Source organism: Globicephala melas, chromosome 13 (genome assembly GCF_963455315.2).
Source record: "Globicephala melas chromosome 13, mGloMel1.2, whole genome shotgun sequence".
Classification (NCBI taxonomy): Eukaryota; Metazoa; Chordata; class Mammalia; order Artiodactyla; family Delphinidae; genus Globicephala; species Globicephala melas.
The window spans coordinates 80,291,287-80,314,919 of NC_083326.1; the positions used below are offsets into that span (position 1 = coordinate 80,291,287).

The window sequence follows — 23,633 nt, forward strand, 5'->3', positions numbered from 1 at the left end:
TCATTAGCAAGTGGGAGCCTATTCAGGTTGACTCCTGAGACCTTTAGATATGACCCTCTTAATCTTCAACAACCTCCTTGCTTTCTGGTACGGCAAGATGTTCCAGGTTCATCTTGTGGATATTCTGCCCTAGACCTGAAATCAGCCACTTTCTCCAAGGAGTCCTGGTTCCTTTTCGTGAGAATGGAATTTATAGATTATAATGTGGGTAATTAGGGGTACTTAATGCTATTGGCTTAGTCACTACTTCTAGGTCTTTTGGGTAGATTCTAACTGCTTGCTTTCTACTTGCCTTCCTTCTACATAGGAAACAAACTTTAATCTGTCTTTCTACTTTCTTAAATAATTTAGGGTATAGATTATTTCCATTTCTACCCTGTAGAATTTAGAATTAAAACTAATAACATTGTGCCATCCTCGCATATATATATGAACACTCCATAGGTGACATATGTATATATCAAACCATCAGTTCTAAGTAGCCATACTTAACTTTTCTTCTCAAAAGTTCAAAATTAAAAGATATAGTCTAGAAAACACTGGTTAAATAAAGTATTTTATCATATGTGTATATATGTGTGTATATATATATATATATATATATTTTTTTTTTTTTTTGTGGTACACGGGCCTCTCACCACTGTGGCCTCTCCCGTTGCGGAGCACAGGCTCCGGACGCGCAGGCTCAGTGGCCATGGCTCACGGGCCCAGCCACTCCGCGGCATGTGGGATCTTCCCAGACCAGGGCACGAACCTGCGTCCCCCGCATTGGCAGGCAGACTCCCAACCACTGCGCCACCAGGGAAGCCCGGAAAATAATTTTATATTCTTCTATATGGTTGAATTCTTATCATGTATGTTTTTACTCTAAAAATTTTTGTGCCTTATTTTAATAACTTAAAAAATTTTAAATATTGATTTAAAAAAAATATATATATATATATGATATACACTTAATGACAAATGGTTGAATTAACTGAATCTTGTAGTTCGGTTACGAGAGGGTTTCAGGGATAGAAGTCCCTTGGCTGTGACTCACAGCCCGAGGCCAGCTCTCCCAGGCCCCCATTACCTGTGAGTGAGCGCTTGTAGACTCCCTGCAGGATTGCAGCAATGCGGAAAAAGGAGAAAGCCATGTAGAAGTTCCAGTTCTCAGTGGGACGGATCCCCATGTGAAGACAGTACATCCTGAAATACTCCTCTGCAGTAGGGATTCCCAGCTCAGACAGATCACTGTCACTCAAACCTGAAGCGACAGACAGACCCAGGACTAGGCAAAAACCCCATGCTGTCCTGTGGCTCCAAGTATTTGAATTCTGAAAATCACTTCGTCCCTTGGAAATCAGCTTCACAACTAGTTCAAAGGGTTATAGCTCATCATTTCAAGATGTCTGGAATCCAGGCATGAAGCTGTTATTCACAATTTGGCTCTTAAAAGTTTCAGACTAAATTGGCAGTAAAGGAAGGAATGAGGGGCCTCCAATTTCATCTGGGCCACAGTTCAGGGTGGATGCATATTATTTTCTACCAGTCATTTGATTAAAAAAATGGTATTCAAAGAAGATCTCGCCAAATTATGAAAAAGATAACTGCAACAAATAAAAAATCTTACCTATTTCCTTCATTTGTAACATTTTGATGGTTTAGAAGCATGTAATATGTTCTGTTCCAAGAATTTATCCTAGGAGTATAACTTATATACAGGCAAAGATATTACTACACAGATATTCACTGCCTTTTTTTGTGGAAGCACAGGGAAGGTAATACTTTCAAAAAAACAAAAACTGGAAACAAATATCCAAATAGGAATCAAACCAAATGCCTTATTAAGTTAATTCTATAACAATGAAATCCTATACTGTCATTAAAAATGATGCTGTAGGAGAAATACTCAATACCTGAATTTCACGAAGCAGCCCAATCACAAACTGTTTCAGCAGAGTTTGCCCCAAAGCTTTGAGAAGAGCGCTGGCTCCATCCCTCACTCCCCCAGCGGCAGTTCCTACCTGGCTGAACGGGAAAGCTGGATGGCAGGTAGTGAGCCAGGCAGCTGTGGGCCACATCGGCAAGGGGGTCGCCTAAGGTAGAGAGTTCCCAGTCAAGGACGGCAAGCACCTCGGCCGTTTCCGGATGGAACAGCACGTTGTCCAGCCTGCAGGAGCCACAGAAGGGATGGAGACAGCGCTAAGAACACTGACCGCTAGGGTGTATTCTGTGCTGGGCGTCTTCTGCTGACCCCTTCAGAAGCACTCCCCACCCCTCCCATGTGCCCGGGAGCCTGCATGGGCTGCATCCACCAGCTCCCTTGCCCTTTGGCTCAGCTGGGAGCAGCCAACGGGACACCAGCAGACAATGGGAAGGGGGCCTGCACATTAATTCCCCACCCCCCTCTCAGCAGATAGCTGAGGGACAGCTGTACTCCTCTCCTGAGGGCCACAGCTTTGGTCAGGTGGCCCTCGCCACATAGAGACCATGTCTGGGTTCTGGTAATTACTCCTTCCCGAGATGGTTTTAAAACAGGTCTGCAATTTTTTGACACTCCTACCACAAAAGAAAGAGTCTAATCCTTCACCCCTGGAAGCAGCTCACTTCTAACAATTATAATACAGGTGGAAGTGGTGCTGAGTGACTCCTGAGACAGGGACAGAAAAGGTGATCAGCTCCCCCCTGGCCCTCTCCCCTCGGAACACACACCTTTGCGACCGTGAGCCACTAGGTAGGAAGTCCAGCTGGAAGCTGCCATACTGGAAAGACCAGGTGGGAAACCACAGAGACACAGAGAGAGGCTCAGGGAGCCCAGCTCTCCTCTGCCCTGGTGCAGGTGTGAGTGAGCCTTCAGGTGATTCCAGTCCCCCGCCTGAGACCCACGTCAATGGCTCAAGCAAGCCATCCCGTCCCAGACTGCAGACTCATGAGTAAGATCATTGCTGTGGCTGTTGACAGCCACGCAGCTTTGGAGTTGTCGTTACAGCTGAAGCCCGTGCTTGTACCTTCAGACTCGGGGGGTGGTACTAACTCCTGCTGTTGCACAGGCCAGGCCCCCCATCACAGAGAATAATCTGGCCCCAAACGTCAATAGTGCCAAAGCTGAGAAACCCTGCCTTAAAGGCCACGCAGAGGGAGAGCCCATGTAGTGGATAATTGTCAACTGTAAACTGGGGCAAGACCAGCTGCTTAATTTCCCCTTCAAATACCCTTCCCATCACTTTCCACAACTAAGTATCAGCCCTCCTCATGCCCAGTCGACCTGAAGTCCCCATGCACCACTGTGGTCTGCTGCTGTCTGGGAAGGTGGAGGGGCAGCCACTCGATGAGCCTCTCCATTGGCGGGATGGTGCTGGTTTCCGAGGCTCGATACTGCTTGATCCATGTTTGTACCTGGCGTGCAACATAGTCCCCTGAGGGAAAGAGGATTAGAACATGGTGTGCCATCTCAGCAACCTCCAGAGGTTTCGAAAATCAAGCAGTGCGATGAAACCCTTTGTAACGTCTGAGGCATCTTCTTCCCGTGACTAGAGAATTTCCCACATGATGTTCCTGCCCCCTCAACCTGGAAGCCACTGCTGTTTTATCTTGGCTGGATCTGTGTGATCTGGGCATTGTTCCCAGCCACATAGCCTCCGAGCCTGATCCCTGGCCCTCTCAGATCCTATGAGCTTCCTAACAGCCTTTACTAAATCCCTTCTTGGCTACAGGACAGTGATTGGCTAAGAGCATAGGCTCTGGGGTGGATGCATGGTCTGGGTTTGGTTCCCAGCTCTGCCATTCTCTGTGTGATCTCAGGCAGGTTACTTTACCTTTCTATGCCTTTGTTTCCTCATTGATGAGATGGCCCTCAGAGAGTTGCTGGGACACAATATGTAAAGCCCCTGCAAATGTTCCTGGCATGCAGTAAGTACTGCATGAGTATTTGCTATTATTCAGTTGTTTGCTACCAGAGTTACCACAGTTGAGGAACTTGCAAGTTATATCTGGGACCACAAACTGGAGGGAGCTCTGGAGTTGCCTGGCTCACAGTTAAGCTTTTCAACTAATTTAACCTCTCTAAGCCTCCATTGCTTCATCTGTACAATGAGTGTACTGCCACCTGTATTCCCTAGGACCACTGTGAAGGCCAAATGAAGTCCATATATAATATGCCAAACACAGAAGGCTGCTCAATGAATAATGACCATTATTACTGTCCCTGTTATTAGTTGACAATTATTGTCACTATTAAAACAATTCATAATTAATAACACATCACACCACTAGCTCTAAGTCAAGCCCTCACCCCTCATCTGAGAGAAAAATGTTCCCCAGAAGCTTGAAGACAAGGATAGAGAGATTGGGCTCCTTCTGTGGAGTCCACTGCACACTCAGAGCACCCAGACACCTGTCCTTGGGAGGATCCAGCAGGGCTGGATGAGAGGTGAGATCAAAATCCACAGGAATTTAACCCCAAACAAATCAAGTCTTTAGAACTAACTTCCAGTTTTCAGAATTACAGGAAGTAGCAGACAGCAGTAAATGAAATCATCAGGTAACAATCAAAACAAATCTATAATATACTTGCCTGGTCCCTTAAAAAATTCATTAAAAAAAAAAAAAAACAGTGAGGGGACTGTTCTAGATTCTTTGATCGGATCCCGATTTGGAAAACCAACCAAAAAAACTCACTTATAAAAGATGTAAGGGGGGTAATGAGGAAATGTGAATATGGACTGGGTTTTATAGATTCTGGGAAGATGGTAAATTTCCTTGGATGTGATAATGGTGCTGGGAGATGTCCTTACTATTAGGAAATGTAGGAAATGCGTACTGAAGCTGTTAGGAGTCAAGCGCCAGGATCTCTACAACTTTGTTAGTTGTGCAGATAGAAACAGAAAGAGCTATATAAAGGAATATGGCAAAAGTTAACCATTGTTAAAATCAGTCGTGGGCATATATTATTCACTGTACTATTTCACATTTCTAGAGTTTTAAAATTATCACAATAAATTGAATACAAAGGCCACCAGGAACTGAGCCTTTGCAGAAGGAGCCCCTCAGGAAAATCTCCTATATGGATTTAGGATGTCGCCCTGCCCCCCACGCATACACACCACCCCAGTGCTGTACACACTCCCTTCTCATGGGAAGCAGATGCAGCTGTCCCTGCGGCTCTGGCTCTGTTGGCCACTGGTCCCGAGCAGGCCTGCCAAGGCACTAACGCCCTTCCTCCCCAAAGCAGCCTCCCCTCTGGGATGAGAAAAGAGAATTATGGTTCCCTGCAGGTCCTTGATGGAAAGGTTCTTTGTGATAACTAGACTGGACCTAAAGGATCTGGTCAAAAGTCCCTTTTGATCAGAAATCATGTTGGTGTGCTGTTTCTTTTCCTTACAAATTTAAATTTGTTCTCTTCGATAAATCATATATTCACATGGCTCTAAATTAAAGTGGCAAAAAGGAGTGCAATAAAGATTTTCTCCCATCCCCCTGCCCAGCCACTCAGCCGTTATTCCCCAAAGGCAACCCATGTGACCAATTTCTTAGGCATCCTTTTGGAGATATCTTCACGTGTGCAAATAAACATTTAAATTTATTCAAATATACCAATTTTACACAAATGGTGTACTATCTATATATAGCCAATGCCCCACGCAGCAGCTGGGTTCCTGACATAACTTGAGAAGGAAAGGAAGATCTGATGCCCGGGTAAACTGGATCAGTGAATGTGAAATTTGAGGAAGCTGCTTCATGCGATAAGGCTCCACATACTGCCTGCGGCCCAGGAGGCTGACCCTGAGTCATATAAAATCACACCAGATTTCTGCTTTGTCTCTTTGTCAAACTAATGGGCCAGTGGAAAGTGCATCAAAACAGTCCACTTTAAAAATAAAAGGCAAAGGATCCACTCAGCACATGGGAGAGGCCTCCTTAGGCTGCTCTCTCTCCACTGCAGGATGGGATGTCACATTGCCCGTTGCTTCATGTGACAGAGGCTTTATCTCCATTCAAAACACTAGGACAGGTGCCATCTCCTTTGCTTTTCACATCAGCACTGTGAGGGGGGCAGGGAAGGGTTTTTTTGTTTTGTTTTGTTTTTTACTGAACCTTTACTGTTGAGAAAACTATAACAAAGTAATGGGACTTGCCCAAGGTCACCCCACAAATCAGCACCTGACTTCTGGTCTAGGGCTCTTTGCACTTTGAAACAATGGCTCAATATAGGCAACATCTATGGTCTTTGCCTGCTGACCCTTTTACTGGTAACTAGGGCTCCCAGATAAAATAGAGGATGCTCAGTTAAACTGGAATTTTGGATAAACAACAAACAAATTTTTACTGTAAGTGTTTCCCAATGAGACCACCAAGATGGAGGGGAACCCCACTAAGCTGGTAACTCTGGTCAACAGGTTAGTTAGTTAGTGTATGATAGGGATCAGGCTGCGTATGGAAGGGGTGAAGAACTCCCTCAGTTGGGGCTGTGAGGTCAGCAAGCCTGCTCTGTGGTAGCAAAGTTTCTCAAATGGTTAGTTTTGAGACCTCAGATCATGTGCCTACGGAATGACAGAATTTTAGGTAACTTGGTAGAAATGTGTCAGGAAGTTGATGTACTTTGGACACATACTGCAGCCTTTGATATGGTCCTAGACAAAACAGGCACATTTTGGTTAAAAGCAGAGAAAGAACAAAATACAGCTTATTTGAGAGATTCTTTTTGACCATGGTCAACAAGGCACACTGGTTGAGAGTCAGGTAGTCTTGAATGCGGCAGGGCAGACAAAATGAAACTCTTTGGCTCATGCTAAAGTTTCTGCATGCAAAAGCATGAAGACAATGGTGATGGTGGTTATAAAAGTGTGTGCATTTGTCAACATTCATAAAATGCTACATTTCAATACAACTGACTTCCAGAAAAAAAGAAAAGGGAAAACCTGACAATACCAAGTGCTTCCAAGGATGAGGACCAACTAGAACTCTCAGACATTTTTTAAAAAAAAGAAAGAAGAAAACAGAAACAAATTATACAAACAAATACCTTGGCATAATGGCATTTTAAAAATATATCCCTAAATCTTTCCTCTAAATATTGAAAAGAATATTTAGAGGAAATGGTAAAAAATGGAGAAGAAAATATGTATCTTAAGTACTTTTGGCCAGTATCGAAAAAAAAAACAAGATTTAAATGATACAGTGAGATAGAAGTTTCAGGGAAGAGAGATTCTGTAGTCCATGAAGGGATTTATCTCAGGACAAAGCATCTAGGTAAGTGACACTTATACTAAAATGAAAGTGGATTTCCAAGTAGGAAGCTAACAAGCCCACCTCACATTTACCAGTGGTGCCTTAAAACCTTGGTACCATGGAAATCATGAAAGCAGAGGCACCAGTGAGGAAACAGCAGCACAGAAGACAAGCGGCCCCATGCTCACCGTGTTTCCCATAGTCTTCTAGGCCTGCGGCCTTGAGGTCCACACTGTGAATCTTGCACAAGACTCTGTTCATGGCAGTGTAGATGGCCCGCCTCTGGCTGGGCTCCAAGCCTGGCAGAGAGGGGTCTTTGTAGATGAGGCCTGGGCAGTACTCCATCAGATAGAAGGGAGTGCCGATGACCCTAGCAGGGGCACAGACAGGGTGTTTCAGTGGCCCATGATGTGGCAGGCACTGCTCTGTCCTGTGTGTAAGCTTTGAGTGCTGGGTGGGAGTTTGGATCCAGAGTACTGGAAACTTCCTTTTTCCTTTGCACATAAGCACAGGGGTTAGAAGTACTCCCTCCCCAAAGCAATCCACACACACACATCCCTGTCTACACTTCCTTGCCAGCATGCCTCTCTTCTCTTTGGTCCACTTGTAGAAGCCATTGGAATGGGATTAAGTGTGATAATACAGGAAAGCAGCATGTTGAGAGGGGGATTTGGAGTCAGAGAACCAGGCTTAAGTGCCACCTCTGCCCTTCCTAGCAGTGTGATCCTGAGAAACATATTAAAGCTCTCTGAGCTTTGTTTTTCTTTAATCTATAACGCTTCAAAGGATAGTTATAAGAATTAAGGGAGCAAATACATAGGGAATGCCTGGCATATGTTTCTGGCTTCACTGAGGGTTGGATAAGTATCCCTTCTTGTTATTGATGTTATTTTCATCATTATCCAGTGGTATGAATGGCATATACAACACCCCAAAGTATTAAGGTGACACACCAAAATGTCATTAATCCATCTTTTGTCACTACTAGAAATCAGTTTAGTACTCCGAAAAGTTGTTTTGAAAATTCTACTATTATAACTATTCATCCTGACTTGAACATGGCCTAGATATTAAATTATATTATTAAATTATTTTTAATTATCTTAAATGTAATATTGCTGTGGTTATGATAGAAAATGTCTTTATTCTTAGAAGATGTAGGCTGCCTGAAACTTACTTCAAAAGTTTCAGTGAATAATAATTTATATACATACATATAAGATATACTTATTAACTTACAAAATAATTATATAATTATTTAATAAAACTTATTAAATTATGTTATAAAACATTTTTAGAAAAATGTTATATATAATTAACTATTTCTATAAAATTATTTTATCTATATAGTACACCTATTCACATATATACGCATACACATATATACATATACATAGAAAGCAAATGTGGCAAAATGTTAACAAATGTTTTCATCTAGATGAAGTGTAAATGGGTGCTCATCGTACTATTTTTTCTTCTTTCAACTTCTGTGTATGTTTCGAAATTTTCATAAGTAAAAAATCGGGAAAAAAGAGACAGACTCAGAAAGCATATTATAAAGCAATTCAAAAACAGTTTAGAAAGCCCACAATAAAAAATTAATTAAAACAAGCAACATGAAGCTAGATGGACGTATATTTTTTTAATGTTAGAAAAGATGTTTCCTACCAATTCTCACGAAAGCAGGCATTTATCTTTCAGGATAACTTAAAGATCTGTGAACTTCTAGGGGAGGTAACTATAAAATCTCTTTTCTCTTCTACCCAAATTTTACTTGTCTTTACTCTAGCAAACTGGAATGTGAGTTAGTATAAGAACTTTTCTCTTCTGTAGCTTGAATACACAATAGAAAAAATAAATCTGAACATTACCTTGGATCCTCACAGAGGTCAAGAACTTTGGGGACAGGGACTCCAGCATTCGCAAGGGCTTTCATTATCCTGCCAGAACAAAGAAAACTGAGAGACACTGCTGAATGAGATGACTGGATTTTCTTGAAATTATTATTATTTTGTTTGTTTGTTTTTGTTTTTGGTTTTTTTTGCAATACGCGGGCCTCTCACTGTTGTGGCCTCTCCCGTTGCGGAGCACAGGCTCCGGATGCGCAGGCTCAGCGGCCATGGCTCACGGGCCCAGCCGCTCCGCGGCATGTGGGATCTTCCCGGACCGGGGCACGAACCCGTGTCCCCTGCATCGGCAGGCAGACTCTCAACCACTGTGCCACCAGGGAAGCCCTGAAATTATTTTTTGATTTAAAAATTTTACATGCAGAAATTAAAATGGAATGCTAAAATTTAAAAATTTCAATTGACCCAAGAAGGCAAAAAGGCAAGGAGAACAAAAGACAAATGGGACAAAGATCAAACAGCAAAATTATAGACCTGAGTCAAACATACTGATAATTACACTAAAGTTAATAGAGTAAACATTCCAATTAAAAGACAGAAGTTGTCCTACTGGGTTCAAAAGCAAGACTTAATATACTGTCTATAAGGGACATGCTTTAAATATAAAAACATAGATAGAAATAAATAAATAAAATAAAATATGAAAGGATGGAAAGGGAAGTTCCATGCAATTGGTAAGCATAAGAAAGCTGGTATAGCTATATCAATATTAGAAAAAGAGACCTTAAGGCAAAGAGGACTACCAGAGATAAAAAGGGACATTTCAAAACAATACAAGAGTTAATTCACCAGGGAGATATTACAATCATAAATGTGTATGTGCCTTAAACAACAAGGTCCTACTGTATAGCACAGGGAAGTGTATTCAATATCCTGTGATAAACCATTATGGAAAAGAATATGAAAAAGAATATATATATAAAAAATACAGCATAAAAAAGAATATATATATTTATAACTGAGTCACTTTGCTGCACAGCAGAAATTAAAACACAACATTAAATCAACTATACTTCAAATTACAAAAGTAAATAAAAAATGTGTATGTGCCTAATAAAAGAGCTTCAAAAATACCTAAAGTAAAAATTATCAGAATGAAAGATAGAAACGGACAAACTCACAATCATAGCTGAGACTGTAAAATGCCTTTATCAGTAACTGACTTTATCAAAACTACACTAACTAGAAAAAGTAAGACACAGATCTGAACAACACCACCAGCCAACTTGACCTGATGGACATTTCTATAACACTCACACAGACACTGCAGGATACACATTCTTTTAGAGTGCACACAGTATATTCACCAAGATATATCACGTACTGGTCCATAATATAAGTCCTAATAAATTTCCAAGTATCAAAATCTTTTTTTAAAAATAAATTTATTTATTTATTTATTTTTGGCTGCATTGGGTCTTCGTTGCTGCGTGCGGCTTTCTCTAGTTGTGGCGAGCGGGGGCTACTCTTCGTCGTGGTGTGCAGGCTTCTCATTGCGGTGGCTTCTCTTGTTGCAGAGCTCGGGCTCTGGGTGCACGGGCTCAGTAGTTGTGGCTCACGGGCTCTAGGAACACAGGCTCAGTTGTTGTGGTGCATGGGCTTAGCTGCTCCGTGGCATGTGGGATCTTCCCAGACCAGGGCTTGAACCCATGTCTCCTGCATTAGGCAGGTAGATTCTTAACCACTGCACCACCAGGGAAGCCCCAAGTATCAAAATCTTACAGAGTATTTCTAAGACCTCAATAGAATTAAACAAGAACTTGTTGCTATGTGATAGCTAGAAAAAGCCCAAATATTTGGAAGTTAAATAACACACTTCCATATAAGCCATGGGTCAAAGAAGAAATCATAAGGGACATTAGAAAATATTTCAAACTGTAATAATAATAATAAAAACACATGTCAAAATTTGTGGGATGCATATGTGCTTACAAAGTAACATAACTTTGAAAGCTCATATTAGAAAAGGAAGATGTTAAATCAATGGCCTCAGGTTACACCTAAGAAGGTAAAAATACACCCACAGTAAGAAGATGGAAAGAAATAAAGCTCAGAGCAGAACTAAATGAAATAGAAAATAAACAACAGAAAAATTAACAAAACTAAACATTTGTTCTTTTAAATTATCAACACAATGATAAATCCCTAGGTAGACTGATGAAAGAAAGAGAGAGAAAATACTATCAATCCACAGCAGGAATGGCAAAGATGGGAAATCACTACAGATCCTACATACATTAAAAGGACAGTAAGGGAGGACTTCCCTGGTGGTGCAGTGGTTAAGAATCCGCCTGCCAATGCAGGGGACATGGGTTCAAGCCCTGGTCCAGGAAGATCCCACATGCCGTGGAGCAAATAAGCCCGTGCGCCACAACTACTGAGCCTCTGCTCAAGAGCCCGCGAGCCACAACTATTGAGCCTGTGTGCCCAGAGCCCATGCTCCGCAACAAGAGAAGCCACCTCAATAAGAAGCATGCGCACTGCAACGAAGAGTAGTCCCCGCTCGCCGCAACTAGAGAAAGCCCACGCACAACAACGAAGACCCAACACAGCCAAAAATAAATTAAAAAAAAAACAAAACAGTAAGGGACTATTTTGAACAATAAATTCAACTGTTAACATGAAATGGACATATATAACTTTATATATTTTATAATATAATTTTATATATTTTAATAAATGTACAAATTCCTTGCAAATTACAATTTACCAAAACTAAGGCAAGACGAAATAAAATACCTGAATAACCCAATATCTATTACATCAAACCCATAATCCAAAAACTTTTCCTAAAAAACCTCCAGGCCCGATGGGTTTACTGATAAATTCTATGAAACATTAAGGAAGGAATTTTTTTAAATAGAAAAATAATGAGTCGGTCTTATCACCAATAACTGGCTCCTGCTTTTGGCTGCCTGCTGTCCTTTCCCCTTTTCATGTTCTGATAGTAATACCTAGACATTCCTTTGGGAAACAGCTCTCCCCCACTGTAGGTTCACATGGTTTGGGTGAGAGTGACTCAATCCTGATTCCAGGGTTGAGCACAAGACCCAGATTTGGCCAATCTGAATAATGCATCCTCCTGACCACAGAGACTGGTTCAGGAACAAAGCTGTGACCCACATTGGGCCAACGAGTCAATCTCAGGAGATATGCTGGAATGTTCACTGTGGTTATCAAGGAGGGAAGTGTTGAGAGATGGAGACAGAGAATGAATGGGTCCTGGTGACATTATTTGGGCCCCTGGATCCAGCCATACCTGAAAGGTTTAGATAATGAAGCCAATACATTTTACCACTTCTCCTCCTTTCTTTTTTTTGAATGCTTTAGTCAGGCTAGGTGGGTTTCTGTCACTTACAATTTGTACTAACAAACTACCCAAACATGACCAGGGTAAACATTTTGGTGTGTTCCTTTCCAATATTTTTGTTTCAATGTACAAGTCTTTACAAAAAACATAGTTAAGATATATATAGTTTGTATCTGTTTTTGCTACATTAAAATTTTATTTTCAGCAGAGTCCCCTGGTGGTCCAGTGGTTAGGACTCGGCACTTTCACTGCCATGGCCTGGGTTCAGTCCCTGGTTGGAGAACTAAGATCCCCCAAGGCACAATGGGTGGCCAAAAAGGAAAAAAATTTTATTATACACATTTTAATTTTATTATAGACATCCTTTTATTGGCTGCAATAACAACATAATCATTAAGACTGGGGTATGGAATCCTACCAGCCCGGGGTGTGAAGCCAGACTCCATCACTCACATACTAGATGTGTGTCACTAGGCATGTTGCTTAACTTCTTTAAGCTTCACTGTCTTCATCTATAAAATGGAGATCATATTAGGACCATATCAGGGAGTTGTGAGAATGGTTTGAATTAACAGTATATTCAAAGCATTTATTTAGTGCCTGACACATACTAAACACTCAGTAAATGTTAGCTATTATTGTTATTGTTCCAACAAGCAGAAATACCAAGGTTTGCATAATCATTACTCATTTATTGTACCTGTAGGTTTCCAATTTTTTTATTATAAACTACACTGCAGTGAGCATATTAATGCATAAAGCTTCTCTCCCTATTTAGAACTATTTTTTTAAAGAGAGATCCCCTATTGGAATTAATAGGTATAAAAGTATGACTACCCTGAGGTTTTTATAAATTATGTTATACTGTTTTCCCAGTTTTCCAAATTTGATTTGGCATTTTATAAGCAGATACCATACACATTTCATCTTCAAATGCACATTTTATTCCTTTACTAAAACGGAAATTCTGTGCATTCTTGGATTTTTCGATGTCCTTCTAACACTCCAGAATTCCTCAGTACGCTAGGAAGTTGGTGAGAGTTCACAAGCAGGAGGCACAGAGACAGTGGGAGTTTTGCATTTCAGGGTTTCTCTTCTACAAGCACACACTCACTATCACATGGGCACATTTAGGAATGCTCACAAATAGCTACAGGTTTCTTCCTGTAGGCTTCATAAACGAACCCTGAAGCCTTCATAAATGTCAGTCATCAGTCCCTGTAACACTTAAGTCAGATTCAAGGAACCAAAAAGTCAGAGGGGAGACAGTAAATGGTGAGAAAGAAGAGGCCAGGAGCCGCAATCACATTTTCCTTCTACTCCCTGCAACTTTCCTTCTGCAGAACATGATAGGCTGGAAGGAAGGCGGAAGAGGAAGAGAAAGCCGTCCAGGAGCGGAAGCCCCACTCTGGAGTCCAGTCATCGCATGGCCACTCACCGTCCAAGAGTCTGGAGCTAGTGTTTTTCAACCTACTATGTTTAAATTTTCCTATTCACAAAGCAAAAGATTTTATTTTGGATGGGTTGTAATACATTTATCGTTTTAAACATTTTATTATGAAAAATATCAAACATACATAAAAGTAGAGGGATTCATATAAGGAACCCCAGGTTTCAATAACTATCAACTCACGGCCATGCCTCCTTGGGCTATGACCGCACTTAATAGAGGCTCAAAAAAAGTCTAGTCTCCTAGAGGTTTAGGTAGAGAAAAGAGAAAACAAGCTCCCGAATAAAATTAGGTGACATGTTCTTATCAGAAATAATTTTGGAGAGTCACACTTGTAATTTTAAATGTCTCAAGGCACTTTAATGGAGTGCTGATAGGCCAGCTCAGGGGCTGGGCTGCGGAGGCCGGGGATGGCTGGGGATGGCAAGCACGCCCCCAGCTCTGAGAATTTACCTGAACTCTCTTTCTATTGCATGCGCGGACGGAAGCAGTGTCCCTGGCGGTTTCTTCCTCAGAACCAGCTGATGTTTAGCCAGCCTGATGTAGTAGGTGGGATTTGACTGCCCGTGATCAAACTGAAGGAGTTCCAATGGGCCTGCAAGTTTGAAAGCAAGGAAAACTCAGACCAGCTCTGGAGGACAAATGTGGACAGACATTCTTTCTTTCTAACGAGTACTGCATGTGGATGTGGAGCGCCCTGATTTGGAATGATCTGTCAGGAAAGCAGCTCCTCCCGGGGTACCAGACGTGACTGCGTCCCAGGCATACCCCCCACCTCCAGCTCGAGTCCAGAATATCACACTATGGTGTGGCAAAGGCCACTGGATTTACACCATGACAATTTTCACTTTGTGCAGGTGTCCAATTTTGTCCTTCTTGCCAACTCCTGCTCCGTAAAGAAAAGTCTTTTAGTTCTGTTTGTAAAACACAAGCACAGTCATGGAAACCCATCTTGCTAAATGGAATGCTTTAAGCCGAGGATGAAAAGTGCCCTCACTTGAAAAGTGTGCCCCTCACCCCATACCCGGCCACACCACGCCTGACAATGACGTGACAGCTGAAAGGAGCTATGCAGAGGCCTGCAGCTCGAGCCAAAGCTGCTTTCAGGAGATGCGTTTCCCACCCCAGCAGGCTAAACTCTGAGGCTCCCTTGCAGAAACAGCCTAGTTAACCCTAGTCTTCACAATGAGATGAACTCTACACACAGATTCGCAGGAAATGGGAGTTTGCCTGACTTAGCTGGTCTCATCAGAAAGGGTCCCTCAGCTTTGCAGAGGCTCTAAGAACAATCCCATCACTGGAAAAAAATCCTCATGCGAAGCTACATACAAAGAGTACTTTCAAATGGTACAGATGAACCGGTTTGCAGGGCAGAAATAGAGACACAGATGTAGAGAACAAACGTATGGACACCAAGGGGGGAAAGTGGCGGGGGGTGGTGGTGGTGGGATGAATTGGGAGATTGGGATGGACAAATATGTATAAAATGGATGACTAATAAGAACCTGCTGTATAAAAAAATAAATTAAATTAAAAAAAGTACTTTCAAGGATCAAACTTTATCACCAGGTAGAAATTTCTTCAAAAGTTCATGCAACTATACTTTAATAAAATAAATTTAAAAAGAAAAAGGTCATGAGGCACCTGTTTTTCTGAGGATGGAATGTGAAGAAGGAGCTAGAGGTTCCTTTGAAGAGATAGAGACGGCTTGTCACATTTTAAATTCGTGCAACTTTTAAGTCACCTTCACAAAACAGGCTGTCATCTCAAAAATATTAGAAACACTCAAACACCCCTGGGCACATACTGCAAGTTCCTCTCCTCCGGGACAGCCCTTTGCAGGCGATTGCTGCCACACCACACTCTCACATGGAACAAGGGCCAAGTACACTTTGGGGATCCGTAAAAAAGGAAGTCAGTGCTTTTTCCCAAGCAAAACAGAGCAGCACTCAGGTCCATGGGCTCACTGAGCCCACTGGCTATTTGCTTCACCACATGGCGTCTTTGTCTCCAGCATATTCCACTAAGGACTGAAAGTGAGAACCAGACTGAAAGCCTAGCCTTTACCAAAATGCAGAAGCTTAACTACCTGTGGCTTGGGTCCCCAGTAAGTCTTTGAGGTGCTTCTCCAAGGAGTCCTTGGGAATTTCCATCGTCTTTCTCACAGGGCGAGTGTTTGGAACAGCCATTCTCAACGGAAAACCCAGAAGAGTTTCCAGTTCCTTTACTGCAGTCTCTGGGTCATGAACCTGGTTTCACAGAGAATACTGATCATGGACACCCAGTCAACCCTGCCCCACCCTCCTGCCTGTTCTCTGAGAGGGTACTTTCTTAGAGGGAAATATAGAAGAAGTCAGTTCTCTGAGCAAGGACTTTGCAGCCAGGGGAGTCAGCTCATGAGAAAGCCCCAGAATGAGTTTCCTCCTCCCATTTAATTCCTAACCACATTAAACTTTCTTATCTGCTGGGAAGAGTGCCGGTTAAGACTGAATGATACTCCCTTGTGCCAGGAGGGCAGAATATTGTGTGTAGTGTCCACTCTGTCCCTACGGGCCTGTCAGCTAATAACAAAAACCCAAATGCAGAAAGCTAGACAGAGACCCCCACCGCCAACGTGGCTTCTCCTGCTTCAAAGCATTGGGGTGGCCCGTGTGTCTGGTAGCTGCTGGGTCCCCACCCAGAGCAGCATCACCAGGCCAGCAGAGCTGTCACCCGAAATGTCTTAAGCCTGCCATTCACCTCCCTGTGTAACTCTTTTCTCATTCTGCCTTATTACTTCCTATTGAAAATACAAGTGGCTAGTCACCTAGATTTCATAATCAATAAAAACTAAAAAGACTATGGCAGCATGGGTGAAAACCACCAGAGGCAACTGCAACTATGAGTGTAAGAGGACTGCGTAGAGATGCTTACGCTAGTGCCTGGGGCACAACAGGGGTTCAAAAAACAGTGACCTTTACCTTAATGATGTGAATACCAAGGCTGGCAGCTGCTTTTAGATTCGGCCCAAGATCATCCAGAAAGATGGACTCAGAAGGCTGCCGGCCTAGCCGCTCCAAGCACAGCTTGTACATCCTGGCGTCTGGCTTGCAGACACCTTCCAGGCAGGATTCCACAACCTGAGAGGGAGGGACAGGAAGGAGAGATGAATGTCCCTAAAAGTGGTGTTCCCACGTACACCCAGTATATTTTCTGAAAAGCAGAGCAGAAGGAAGGCAGTGGAGATTCGTTATAACAAGTAACTTAAGAGTGTCATGATATAAAATGATGTTGCTTTTTTAAGAGGAGTGATTTGGAAATACTGGGTTACAACCTGAGGGAAGATTCAGAAAACCAAAGTTCTGGTTCAGACACAGTGAGTGACCTTGTGCAAACAGCGAAGGCACTATGGGCTTCAGGTTCATAGTCAGGAAACACTAACAGTCATCTTACCTATCTTTTTTTTTTTTTTTTTCTTTGCAGTACATGGGCCTCTCACTGTTGTGGCCTCTCCCGTTGCGGAGCACAGGTTCCGGACGCGCAGGCTCAGCGGCCATGGCTCACGGGCCCAGCCGCTCCACGGCACGTGGGATCTTCCCGGACCGGGGCACGAACCCGTGTCCCCTGCATCGGCAGGCGGACTCTCAACCACTGCGCCACCAGGGAAGCCCCATCTTACCTATCTTAACGGTAGCTGGGAAACTTAGTGAACTTCAGTGTGCTCCGAAATGACATAGCAGTTTGCTAATGTTGGGTATTGTGAATGCACAGAAAAGCTGCACGTTTCAGTTTTAGGGAAAGTATTTCACCATTTTCTCAGAAAGAAGGCACTGTTTACCGTTATAAAAGAAACATGACTTTAATGTCCATACTTCAGAAGCTAAAAAACAAACAGCTGTACTCAGCCTAGACAGATAAATCCCACAGGAGGGCTAACACCAAAGAGATCGTCAGTGGCAAAGACATGGTTCCCTTTCATGCAAAGAGCCTCCTGTATCCTGACAGCCTTGCTTCAACCTGTATCTGATCCAGAACCGGTGGGGTGCTGCTGAGTGTTCAGGAGAACCCTGAAACAGCTGTCTCAGTGTCAGGCTACCTCTGATCCAGCAACCCCAAGTCCTCTGACACTGTCCCCATGGCTTGATCTCCTGTGAGCAGGCCTAAAACGTCCATAGAGGCCTGTAACCAATACCCTCTGGTCTGCCCAAAGAATAGAACTAACTCCCTCAGTCACTCCTGAATTGACCCTCGCTCTCCAAGACCAAGGACAAACCTGAGGGCCCCTCCCTCTCCTCCAAACTCCCATTGTTCAAGGTTAGAGGAGAACTGCCTTTTCAGACAAATAAATGTTCTGAATAAGTTACTGACTCTTCCTGGTCTCCTAAGGACCTGAATGAGCTAAAAGACAAAGAAGCTCCTTCTAAAGAAAACGTCAACAGTGGGTAGCAGAGAAGCCAGGTGTTTCAGACACCAATAAAGGCATCATGCGACAGGAAAGCAGCACAGCTGTACCAGCCGAGACAAGAGGAGAGGGGGAGCAAACCCTGGGGGTCAGGGCCAAGTCTGCCAAGCAGACACCTCCTCTCATAGGTGAGTACATTTGCAGACGTGAAAAAATTCCTGAGATTTAAACTGGATAAGATCCCTGGACTTCTTGTGTTCTATTTTGCCAGATGAAAAATTTCTGGGGTTGTGTTTCACAACAATGTGAATATACCTAAAATTACTGTCCTGTATAATTAAAAATGGCTAGGATGGTAAATCTTTTCTTTTTCATTGTACTACATTAGCATTTTTTATTTACTTTTTTTAAAAAATAAATTTATTTATTTATTTATTTTTGACTGTGTTGGGTCTTCGTTGCTGCACACGGGCGTTCTCTAGATGCGGTGAGCAGGGGCTACTCTTCGCTGTGGTGCACGGGCTTCTCACTGCAGTGGCTTCTCTTGTTGTGGAGCACGGGCTCTAGGTACGCAGGCTTCAGTAGTTGTGGTGCGCAGGCTCAGTAGTGTGGCTCACGGGCTCTAGAGCGCCGGCTCAGTAGTTGTGGCACACGGGCTTAGTTGCTCCGTGGCATGTGGGATCTGCCTGGACCAGAGCTCGAACCTGTGTCCCCCGCACTGGCAGGCAGATTCTTAACCACTGCGCCACCAGGGAAACCCCTAGGATGGTAAATCTTACATCATGTGTTCTTTACAAAAAAAAAATAATAATAATGTAAAAGTTTTTACTTAAAAAACAAAGTAGATGGGGACTTCCCTGGTGGTCCAGTGGTTAAGAATCCGCCTCTCAATGCAGGGGACATGGGTTTGATTCCTGGTCGGGGAACTAAGATCCCACATGCCACGGGGCAACTAAGCCTGTGCGCCACAACTAGAGAGCCCGCGTGTGGCAGCTACTGAGCCCGTGCTCTCTGGAGTCCACGTGCCACAACTAGAGAGAAGCCCGCGTGCCACAATTAAGACCCAACACAGCCAAAAAAAACACAAAAAAAGACATTACCCATTGCTTACACCTGGACACAAGCAAAATTTCAGATATAAAACATCCATACTGAAAAAAAAAAACCAAAAACAAAGTAGATGAACAAAATTTAAAAGCCACATACACGTCAGAAGAAACAGATTTCTGTGACATTGAAAAGTTCAGGAACAGCCTCCAGGGATGATGGGGATCACAGGAATGGTTCCATTAGCTTTACTTCTACCAAAATAATTTTTTTCCTTATAGCTTTAGAGAACAAAAATGTAAACCCTTGCTCTTGAGGAAACAGATTTTCAAAACTCCAGGTCTTCTGCAGACATAGAATATGAAAATGGATCTGAAAAGCACACGCCAGAGAGCCTGTGAAGCCTGAATAAACAAGTCCATTGTTTTAAAGAAGCTCACAAGTCCCTACATAGTTGAAGGGCCCAATACGAGCCTGGCCAACTGATTTTGTCCAGATGAAGATATATCCCCATAGCCACACTGGAGGGAAGGAATTTCTGAAAATAATTACAACGTATTGCATACTTACCTATCTGCCAGGCACTCTGTAAAGTGCTTTGCATGCATTATACTCTGGGATCCACACAGCTACCCTAAACAAAGAAAATTCCTACTCCTGAACTACAGGTGAGGAAACCGAGGTTCAGAGAATCAAAGCTACTGCTTATAGCAAGCTGCAAGACAGGATTCAAATCCGGCTGAGGTCCCTGAGCACCAGAAGGGGAGGATGCTTGGAGGAGGGCTGTGCTGTGGACAAGCGGGGAAACCAACAATTAAAGTGGGCAAGGAGCCAGGCAGCTGTGCAGAGGGAAGAGAACTCTATCTCTGACTGGCTTTGTACAGGAGGAATGAGGAGGTGGGAGGTGAAAAGAGCATTAGGTTGGGTCGTTAATTTCCCATATTTGTGCTCTGAATTTTCTGCCTGTCAATCCAACTAGATTTGACGTTCTAAAATAGCACTATCCAATAGGACTTTCTACAATGATGGAAATGCTATACTGTCCTGTCCGACACAGTAGCCACTAGCCACATGTAGCGACTGACAACCTGAAATATGGCAAATGCATATTCCAGAGGGCAGGGCTTGTGTCCGTCACACTGAACACAGTATCCCCTCATGCCTAGCCAGTGCCTGGCACACAGTCACTGCTTAATGAGAAAGTGTTTTCCAACCGAATGAAGTTTAGGCAAGTCAATAATTCAGTAATTCATATCTGCCCCAGGATAACGATATACTTTCTCTTAGGAAAATGGGGAGTCTTTCACAGAGGTAACCTCCTGGCACAGAAGACCATCTCCTGACTCGGAATCTTCTCAGGTACTTTCATAGTCTAGCCCTTCATGTGCTGTCCCATACGGTAGCCACTAGCCATATGTGATTATTTACATTTAAGTTGAAATGAAATAGAATTCCTCAGAGCCATTAGCCACATTTCAAGTGTTTAATAGCTGTATGTGACTAGTAGCAACCATACTGGACATTTCCCTTACTGCAGTGGGTTTGTTTGCACAGCACTGGTCTAAGGATTAATGCCATAGAAATAGAGGGCAATGGGGTTGGTCTTTGAAGAGAAAAGGTCAAAGGGCCCGTTAAGAGGTGAGGGCTGACGAAAGTGCATGTGTTATCTGATGACTAAGGTTCAACTCCAGAATGAAAGGGAGTCTTGAAAGCTGAGGTTTCAATCAGTTATCAAAGCCCATAAATGACTGACCTTGCTGAGAGCTCAGTGATATTTTACAAGTCTTGTTTCCCACCTGTTATGTTTAGTCCTAACTGAGTCAAGTGTGTGAATAAAAAACCCATTCACTCCAGATCTACTGAGAGGCAGCACTAATGCTGCATCCTGGAGCAAGGACACAGACTTGATTCAGATTATTCCGGATCACTTACCACATCAAACTGTTTCCGGTCCAGGGGCAGAAAGCTCTTCCCATTGGGAAGATAAAAATTATTGCTCAAGACTGCAGTCTGAAGGCCTTTAGCCCGAATCTGAGTTATGGCCTCAGTCATCACTGGGAACGGCTTTGCCACTCGCTCACTGGTCAGCAGAGAGAAAAAGGAGTCCAGGGGCACGGAGGTCTTTGACTAAGAATGGGGGAGGGGAGAGGAGAACCAGCCATCATTAAGAGTAAGAACAGCTTGTCACCGACACAGAAAAACACATATTCCTGGCTTCCTACCACTACCTGGTGTAGGACCCCAGGCCTTTGGCTTGCTGCCAAAAGGAATTCCCTCCCTCAGCCCTTGTGCAGAATTTTGTATATAAGGTTGTAAAAAGTGGCTTAGAATTAGAGTTACAGTGGTTAGGGAATGGAGCTATTTATATCAGTATTCCAGTTAAATGAGTTCTTTATTTCACTCACTCATTGTCAATTTTAAAAAGATTCAGAAGACCCTAAGAGGTACATTAAACTCTATAAGTGTATTAAGCAGATGTAACTTAATTTTTAATGATCCAGAGACATTTGATGATTCTGCATTGCCTCAACTTCACCATTACGAACTGAGTGTCAGTTTCTGATCAATTTTTGTGTTTTTAAATTCAATCTCTGTGGGTTTTGAAAACTCTTATTTTATCATGTTTCAAAATCTGCAAGGCCAAGTCTGCTATTCTGATATACATGCACATTTTACAACAGCTTTATTGAAATACAATTCACATACCACCCAATTGACCCATTTAAACTGTAAAATTCAACGCTTTTTAACATATTCACAAAGTTGTGCAACTATCAACACAATCCGTTTTAGAACATTTTCGTCACCCTGAAAAGAAATCCCATACCCATTAGCAGTCGTTACCCATTCCCCCCCGACACCCCAATACTCCCAGTCCTAGAAAATAACAACTCTATTTTCTGTTTCTATAGATTTACCTGTTCTAGACATTTCAAATAAGTGGAATCATATAATATGTGGTCTTTTGGGTTGGCTTCTTTCTGTCACTTAGCAGAATGTTTTCTATACATATATTTAAATATTTATTCATTTATTTAAAATTGAGGTGAAAACACATAACATCAAATTTACTATTTTAACCACTTTGGGTGACATTAAGTACATTCACTGTTATGTAACCAAAACCACCATCTATCCACAGAACTTTATTATATCTTAAATTATATGTTAGCAGGGTTATTGTGAAGGTACATGAGTTAATACAAATAAAGAGCTTAGAATGCAGAGCCTTTCCAGAGAAAGGCTCAATGTTATTACTGCATTAAACAAGCTTTCTGATCAAAGCCATTATACAACTCCAGCTTCAGATGAACAGTAACTGATGGAGAGGCCTAGTATGTAATATTTTTACTTTTTCATTCGTGTAGTTAAAATTGAGTACCTGGGGATGGAAGAAATAGCTTAAAATCTTATAACAGGTAATTAGGTTTTCCCTTCTTTATTTTTAGTTTAACCAACTTAATGGATAAGTGTTGCATCCACTATTCTAGGCAAAAAGAATATGGAAATTCAAGTATGTTTATCACTCACAATTTCAGAGCAAAGTCTCCCAAATTCTTGTAGGAAATCCTCTGTTGTTATCTCTGCTCTCATAAATTTCATCCAGGGCCCATTTTCACCACCTGAGATCAAGGCCTTCAATATAGTTCCGGAAGGGATATGATTCTGTACCTCCCATTCTACCGGAAGTAAAACATATGGTAAGTGAAACAGTAATGTATGGACAAACAGCTGGGGTTTGGGGAGCAGGGGAAGTACCATACAAGTTCCTGTGGCATCACTGTGGTGCCAAGTGGGTTCCATTGGGAATTCAGACAAATTCAGGAAATGGAAAATCTCAGCTTGGACCTCCAAAGGAACAGCAATAATAATCTGTGTAACTGAGGGGACATTGGTGCCAAGCGTCAGGTCCGTACCACCACTTTGAGATGACTCTGGACACTGCAGTACGAATTTTCTTCCCTGGTCTCTCATTGGCTGGTTCATATATATTAGGTCACTCACACAGTCATGGCACATGGTAAGGAAGTGCATTAGGGAATAAAGCAGATTCTGACAGCACTCCAAAACAAGCCCTTCATTTTGTAAACCATAGTAATCCTTCAGAGCAGTGTAGCTGGCACACTGAGACATTCACCTGTGGGGGCGCTGTCTTTGAGAAATAAAGAACAAAATTCTGTCCATAAAGAGCTAAGGCAGTGGATGGATTATTATTGTGTATACTGGGAACACTGGGACAGGGGTTACTTTTTCTTGTACAAGGGTGTTTTCTCTTTGTATAATATACCTGCTATGGGGCAAAAATATATACAGCATTCATAATTATAT

General features: G+C 42.5%; 1 protein-coding gene and 1 long non-coding RNA gene across 7 annotated transcripts in view; one reads left to right on the top strand and one right to left on the bottom strand.

Annotated features, from left to right (window-relative positions):
* ACAD10 (acyl-CoA dehydrogenase family member 10) overlaps positions 1-23,633 on the bottom strand; it is a 123,367-nt gene that overhangs the window by 17,814 nt on the left and 81,920 nt on the right. For 5 of the 6 annotated variants that reach the window (XR_011376681.1, XM_060311245.2, XM_030860360.3 and 2 more), the window contains exons 3-12: positions 22,836-22,984; positions 21,237-21,431; positions 16,837-16,995; positions 15,966-16,125; positions 14,330-14,471; positions 9,081-9,167; positions 7,398-7,579; positions 3,248-3,398; positions 2,007-2,152; positions 1,073-1,246 (exon numbers count right to left, since the gene is read on the bottom strand). Coding sequence is in view for 5 of the 6 variants with exons in the window: in XM_060311245.2 (XP_060167228.1) it covers positions 1,073-1,246; positions 2,007-2,152; positions 3,248-3,398; positions 7,398-7,579; positions 9,081-9,167; positions 14,330-14,471; positions 15,966-16,125; positions 16,837-16,995; positions 21,237-21,431; positions 22,836-22,984 (1,545 nt within the window). In the remaining variant the exon portion in view is untranslated. The remainder of the gene's footprint in view (positions 1-1,072; positions 1,247-2,006; positions 2,153-3,247; positions 3,399-7,397; positions 7,580-9,080; positions 9,168-14,329; positions 14,472-15,965; positions 16,126-16,836; positions 16,996-21,236; positions 21,432-22,835; positions 22,985-23,633) is intronic. The other variant, XM_070043426.1, reaches the window with a different exon arrangement.
* LOC132593321 (uncharacterized) lies at positions 17,710-23,519 on the top strand. Its single transcript, XR_009558613.1, has 3 exons — positions 17,710-18,445; positions 20,592-20,663; positions 22,912-23,519. It is a non-coding gene; the product is annotated as an uncharacterized lncRNA (long non-coding RNA).